At 39.8% G+C, this 7,077-nt stretch overlaps 1 protein-coding gene across 1 annotated transcript; it reads left to right on the top strand.

Moving 5' to 3' along the window:
* Positions 1 to 1,999: 1,999 nt before the first annotated feature.
* LOC109533433 (L-lactate dehydrogenase) lies at positions 2,000 to 7,044 on the top strand (the record flags this gene model as incomplete). Its single annotated transcript, XM_048664493.1, has 5 exons — positions 2,000 to 2,229; positions 5,896 to 6,045; positions 6,096 to 6,258; positions 6,330 to 6,632; positions 6,693 to 7,044. Coding segments are annotated over exons 2-5 (944 nt in total), but the record flags the coding sequence as incomplete, so codon positions are not given.
* Positions 7,045 to 7,077: the final 33 nt, after the last annotated feature.

The raw sequence follows: 7,077 nt of genomic DNA, 5'->3' as shown, positions 1-7,077 counted from the left end.
ATTTCTTTGTTTTGGCAAGTTGGCCATAGTTTGCATGCTCGCAGTTCCACCATACTCAAAGGCGGGCGGAAAGAAGCACACTATTGGTGGTTCTGAAGCCTTCTGAGTCTGAGCTAAAGCTAGAAAATACCGGGGACATCAACTTGTTTCTGTAATATCTAAGCTAAGAATGTTTTGTTCCAAATGATTTGTCAGCTTTAAGCGAAATACATTGTTTAAAAAAAACCTTTTCTTCCATGGTTTTTCCATTTTCACAGTCGCTCAAGCTCTCATTTTGGTTTCGAGGATCTTTGGGAACTTTATGCAGCGCATGTGGGCTCTACCCGGACATTTCGTTACCAACTTATGTTGGAAATTGGGACGATTATCAAGGACTGTTTCAAACATCTGTCGATTTTTCCTAGATTTTTTTGCGGAAATTGAAACTTTCTGTACATTTAAAGTGAGATTTTGCCGTCTCAATGAAGTGAAAACCGCGCATCAAGCCGTTATAGTTTCATCAAAATTGATTTTTGAAAAAAAAAATTTCTGCGCAACTGACGTTAAAAAGCGTGGAAAGTTTTGCTTCAAACACTTGATAGCCAATATTTCCCAGATTTCTTGCGAAAAATCACAGTCTCAGGGCATATAAAGTGAAGTTTTGGCGTTTCAAAGGCGTTGCAGGCACCTCTCAGTCTTGGCTAGTTTAAGAGAAATTAATTTTTGAAGGCGCTCTTGCGTAACTGAGGCTCTCGGTAGGGCGCCTGGTAAGTGTTACTTCAAATACCAGCCATTCTTTCCTAGAATTTTTTGGAATAATAAAACTTTCAGACCATTGAGAACGAAGTTCTGCCTCTTCAATGAAGTTTCAAGCGCCTTCCCATCTGGCCTAGTTTTTTCAGAATTAATTTTTAAACTTTCACTCAGCTGCGAATAGCGTTGGGGGCGCGTCATTTTTGGTTGAAACGGCTGCCAATATTTTCCAAATTTTTTTGAAAAAATGCAACTTCCAGGACGGTGGAAGGGAAGTTCTGCGTTTCCAGTGAACTCACCAGCTCATCTCTATCTAGTCAGATTCTAGACTATTTTTTGAAAAGAAAAACTTATCTTAAATGGCGCATTATTCTGCCAAAATTCTGCAGTTTTTCGCACGAAAACTCTTATCCCAAGTGACCGAAAGTTTGGCATTTCCAACAGACTTCGAAGCGCGTTTCAATCTAGCCCAGATTTTGCAAAATTTATTTTTGAAGAAACCCATACCAGGCACCTGAGGCGTTGCTTTAGAGCAAGTGTCATGCATTGATTCAAGCAAACGCTAATGTTCCCCAGATTTTTGGCGAAAAGCCACACTTTTAAGACATGTGAAGCGAAAGTTTTTCTTTTCGGTGGTGCTTCAAACACTTTTCGGTCTAGCTTAGTTTTAGTGCAATTAATTTTTCAAATAACACCTTTGCAGTGAAAAATCGCGTTAAACCGCAATAAGTGTTTGAAAAGCATGCGAAACTTGCCAGTGCTTTTGAGAAAACCGAAGCTTCCAGAACATTAGAGCGACAATTTGCTTTTTCACTGGCATTTTAAGCGCTTTGGAATCTTTGGAATCTCTGGAAATTCACTAATTTCACTTTTGAATACGCCTTTGCGTGAAAAGGCGCGTTGAGGCGCGTGCAGGTGTTACTTCAAATACCTGCCCCCATTCCCTAGATTTTTTGGGAATAATGAAACTCGTGTCTCGTGTTTCGGTGTTAACAGTGAAGTTTTCCCTTTTTAATGGAGTGGCAAGTGCCTTTCTATCTAGTCCAGTTTTCACGAATCTGCCTTGTCCTGCTCTAGTATTTTGAGGTAGGAATTTCTCCCACAAATCCCTGAGCCTCCCGGCTCAGAAGACTTCAGAACCAACAGGAGTTCTTCGAGGGACAAGTCGAGTAGTTCGGCAACTCTGTTATATACATTAATCAATGGCGATCCCCAATTCGAGGAATTAGAGAGTTCCGCGCTTCCACATCCACGTCCACCTGCCCTCCTCTCACTTTGTCATACTCGTTGCATTAAAGCATGCGCTAAAAGCAACGGGAATTCCCTCTTTCCTCTTATATACCGAGCTTAAGGTCACCTTGTATTCAGTTATTCATCAGTGTGGTAGACAGTGTTGGATTTTCCTGTTTTCCGACGATTTTCTCCTCGAATCGACTCTGAACCGGCTTGTCAGTTTCAAGTTAGGTTCCTCATCCATTGAAGAAACTTTTCCCGAGAGTAAGTCGCATGTTTAACGCCTATTTATTGAATTTGCACACCTAAGGGGGCTGTTTGTGTTATCAAACAAACGAACGTGAAAAAATGCCCTCTTAACTCCCACGAATGGTGCCGCAGGTACCAATCTTTCCATTCTTGCGACCCAAAATTTGGCTTTGGGAGGAATTTTCTAGTGTTTGACCATCTACAAATGTTTTTTAATTTCTTCAAAACTTTTAGCACTTAACTAAAGAAATGCGCGCAAACAATTCGCGATAAAACTGTGATTTCTTGCAAAAACTCACCTATTTGCAATAATTCGCATCCTCTTTTCCCTTTTAAGTATTAAATTTAGTAGGTTCTTTGCACCGAAACATATTTTTCAATAAAAAAAATCTTGCGGATTTTACCTCGAATCGGTGGGCAGATGGGCGTGAAGGATACAAGAACGTCCTCTGTTTGACCTTTGGCAAATTGGTCCAGAGGCCGACTACTGGATCCGATCATATAAAAATTATTTTTAGATTTATAAAATATTGATGTTTGGCTCATTTGGTGTAAAAATAGACGCCAAATTGCCTGCACAAAGTTGGAATTATTCGCATTCTTAAGTGCAAATGAATGCAAAGTGCATTTTTAAATGCCTGCTTTTTTCTTCAGTCCCAATGCGCTCTTTCAATTAATAATTGCCCATTAATAACGGGGTTTTAATGAAAAATTAGCCACGGATAGAAGGTACTTAAACACTTTTTTTTGACGTCAATAAATGAGACTTTTAATTGGAGGTCGATCAGGCGCGTTAAATAAATTACTCACTTTTTATTGTGTATGCATTTTATCTCATTTGTTTTATCAGGATTTATCGCAAAAAATTCCGTAGAGTAAAATTTAGTTCCCAAATCCATTGCTACATCAAATGTAAAATGGACTAAAATCAGGGAAATTTCGATCACTCATGAGTGCTAATCAATTCGCTGGATATTTAGGAATTTTTCTTAGTCCAAGCCTGGAAATTTCCAAAATAATTTATCTCTTATTTGCGCCCACCCTGTCCAAAAATCTCATACATTTTTTAAATAGTAAAACACTCAATAAGTAAGCGGTGATAAATTGCCAATGACGCGTGTAAATATTCATTGAAAGTGCCCAACTTTGACCTAACTTTTATTATCAACTTATACACATTATCAAACAAATGAGCCGTTAAATTCAATTGCATTCAATGCTCTGTTTCGACACGATTTAGATAAATATTTGGAGTTTTAACCAGATAAAGTGTTGTTAATATTTGAAAAATATTTAATTTCATTAGCGAGTTGAATTTCTGAATCCAAAAGCTCATTTCTGAGAAAACAGTACTGAGAAAGTGATGTTTGCAAATGACGCTTGAATGTCAAAAGTATCCTCCCCAAGTATGTAGTATGAGTAAGATGGCTGTCACAATTTGGCAGCAAACGTCAACAGTTTGTCCCCGAAAACGGGCGTTTTTCTCGCAAAAATCATCCTACTGGGCCGGAAAATCTGATAAAACCAACAAAGGAAACTGTCTGATTGAGAAATTTCACAGATTTTCACCAAGCAACGAAAATTTCCATGCATTCGATGCCCATGACTTCTACTGACAGGTCGTGTATAGCGACTGGGCGTGGTTTCAGAGTTTGGAGGTAGACAATCTTGGAAAGTCAGGCGCGCCCAAAATCTACGAATTGAAGGTTTCTAATAAGGAGTTAAAAAATAATGAAAATATCGAAAGAAGAGAGAAATTAATTTTTGAAAATACCTATACTGGAACTGGAAACCTGACTGGGACGCGTGACAACAAATTTTTCCGAACAATAAAACTTTCGGAATATTGAGAGCGGAGTTTTTCACTTTTAATGAAGTTGCAAACGCGTTTCAGTCTGGCCAGGTTTGAGCAGAATTAATTCTTGAAAACACCCTTAACAACTGAAAATCTGGTAATCTTCAAATAGCTGCCAATATTTTCCAGATTTTTTTCCGATTAATAAAACTGTTATGGTTTTAACAGTGAAGTTTTCCCTTTTTAATTGAGTTTCAAGTGCCTTTGAATCTGGTCCAGTTTTCACGAATCTGCGCCTTTTCCTATTGTAGTATTTTGCGGTAAGAATTTCTTCACAAATTCCACAGCCATTGTCAGGCTCAGAAAACTCAGAACCAATACGTTCTGAATATTTTAATTCCTAAAAGAAACTAAAAAATTACTTTTTCTTCGCTCTTGCTCATTTTGCTTCCGAGAAATTAGCAAAAACGGGACGGAAAACACGAAATTTTGGCATAATATTTGCACCTAAGTGTTTGATATTCAAATTTCGCTTTCTGGGTTAAAATTTCTCGAATTTATTCACTCATGTTGTCATGATTCATTCGAGTTTTCAATTCTCTATCCAACGATGCCAAAACGAATTCTGTGGCTCGAATGGTTCTTGAGAAACTTCGAAAAAAGCAGCGTGCTGTTTGAGTCGATTTTGCAACCGAAAACAAAACAAAATCTAAAACTTCTTCAAATCAAGACTTTTTTGAGAAAACGGCAAACATTTCGTTATCGATGGTTGACTTTCTAAAAAGGCCATTTAGTTCTCTCGGGAATAATGTAAGAATGACCGTTCTTGCTGATTTTGCTTCAGGGAAATGAGCCAAAAAGGGGCCGGAAAACACGAAATTTTGGCATAATCTTTGCACCTAAGTGTCGGATATTCAAATTTCGCTTTCTGGGTCAAAACTGCTCGAATTTCTTTACTCATCTTGTTATGATTCAATCGAGTTTTCAATTTTCTACCCAACGATGCCAAAACGAATTCTGTGGCTCAAATGGTTGTTGAGAAAGTTCGAAAAAAGCAGCGTCCTGTTTGAGTCGATTTTGCAACCCAAAACAAAACGCAAATCTAAAACTCCTTGAAATCAAGACTTTTTTGAGAAAACGGCAAACACTTCGTTATCGATGGTTGACTTTCTAAAAAGGCCATTTAGTTCTCTCTGGAATGATGTCAGAATGACCGTTCTTGCCCATTTCGCTTCAGGGAAATGAGCCAAAAAGGGGCCGGAAAACACGAAATTTTGGCATAATCTTTGCACCTAAGTGTTGGATATTCAAATTTTCCTTTCTGGGTCAAAACTACTCGAATTTCCTCACTCATGTTGTTATGACTGAATCAAATTTTGCAATTTTGCACAAATGCAGAAATGTACAGATACTGTTTTCGGTCAAAAATGTTGGTTGAAGCGGGTCAATAGATTCTCTAAAAGAGGGACAAAGTGGGCATCAACAACCTGCAACAATATTGCTTCTGGTTTTGGCGTGTTTGACGAATAATTATGGAGTTTAAAAAAATAAAAAAATTAAACCTGTTTTTAAGTTTGGATGGAAAAACTGCCCCGGATAAATACTACGGTTTATTATTGTCTGGCGCTCGTTTGATGTTGATTTAAAAGTGTGCCAATTGGCAAAAAAATGTACCATTCAGCTACAAATAATGTTAATCAGCCTGGACGTTGAACTGCGGTTTAAATTTAAAATTTGCCGCAAAATTGCGCCAAAAATTATCTGATCGAACGGTTCACTCCTCCATCTAGAACATTGACTTTGCTTATTTACGATGAGCTGCTAGTGTAAATAAAACAGCAGCTGATACTTTATTTGCGCTCATTAACGCATTGTCGCGTTTTTAGGAAGGTTTTAAAATTGCAATCAAGATGGTTAATACCAAAGAGGCGCTTTTGTCGATGATCTCGCAGCCCGCTGAAGATTCCGGCAGTAAAGTCACAGTGGTGGGCGTGGGCCAAGTCGGAATGGCCTGTGCCTTCAGCATCCTGTCGCAGGTAAATTGCGTTAAAAAAGTTGAGAAAACTGATTTTCCAGCCAATTACAGGGAGTATCCAGTGAAGTTGTATTAGTGGACGTGGTTGCCGACAAGCTAAAAGGGGAAATGATGGATCTTCAGCACGGCGCCTTGTTTCTGAAGAATGCCAAGATTGTGGCTGATACTGATTACGCCGTCACTGCTGGATCCAAACTTTGCATTATCACAGCTGGTGAGAATTCGCGATTTGCGCCCCCAAGCCATCCATGTCTTAACCTCGGGTCTTTGGTGGAAATTCTGCAGGAGTGCGTCAAAAGGAAGGGGAGTCTCGTCTGGATCTGGTGCAGCGCAACACGGACGTTTTAAAGCACATCGTGCCCAAGCTGGTCCAGTATTCTCCAGACACCATTCTGCTGGTGGTCAGCAATCCAGTGGACATCCTCACCTACGTGGCGTGGAAACTCAGCGGTCTGCCCAAGAACCGAGTAATTGGATCTGGCACCAACTTGGACACATCCAGGTTCAGATTTCTGATCTCTCAGAAACTGGGAGTTGCGCCCAGCAGTGTTCATGGCTGGATTATTGGGGAACATGGCGACTCCAGTGGTATGTTTCCAATCATTTCTTCGCCTTGCCAGGTTCTAATCGCACTCCATTGGGTTGCAGTGGCGATTTGGTCGGGCGTGAATGTTGCAGGAGTGCGGCTCCGGGAAATTAACGCCGCAGTTGGCACTGAAAGCGACCCAGAAAACTGGAAGGACATTCACAAGCAGGTCATCATGTCCGCTTACGATGTGATCAAACTCAAAGGATACACTTCATGGGCGATCGGGTTGAGTGTTGCCTCATTGGCCTCCAGCATTTTGAGGAACTCCAATAATGTTCATGCAGTTTCCACTTACGTTAAGGTATGTACTTTTGGGTTGTTCAGTACTAATTGGCTGGATGCTTGCTTTATACAGGGTTATTCACGCTATACGGCACGGACGTTTGCGGCTAGCCCGTTTGTTTTTTGCAAAGTATTATTTGATGAATCCACAGACGCTTATCG

Source organism: Dendroctonus ponderosae, unplaced genomic scaffold, assembly GCF_020466585.1.
Source record: "Dendroctonus ponderosae isolate FM_Combo_2020 unplaced genomic scaffold, Dpon_F_20191213v2 Dpon_F_20191213_285, whole genome shotgun sequence".
NCBI lineage: Eukaryota > Metazoa > Arthropoda > Insecta > Coleoptera > Curculionidae > Dendroctonus > Dendroctonus ponderosae.
Note: the sequence above shows the minus strand (reverse complement) of the source record. Positions and strands in the feature narration are given on the sequence as shown.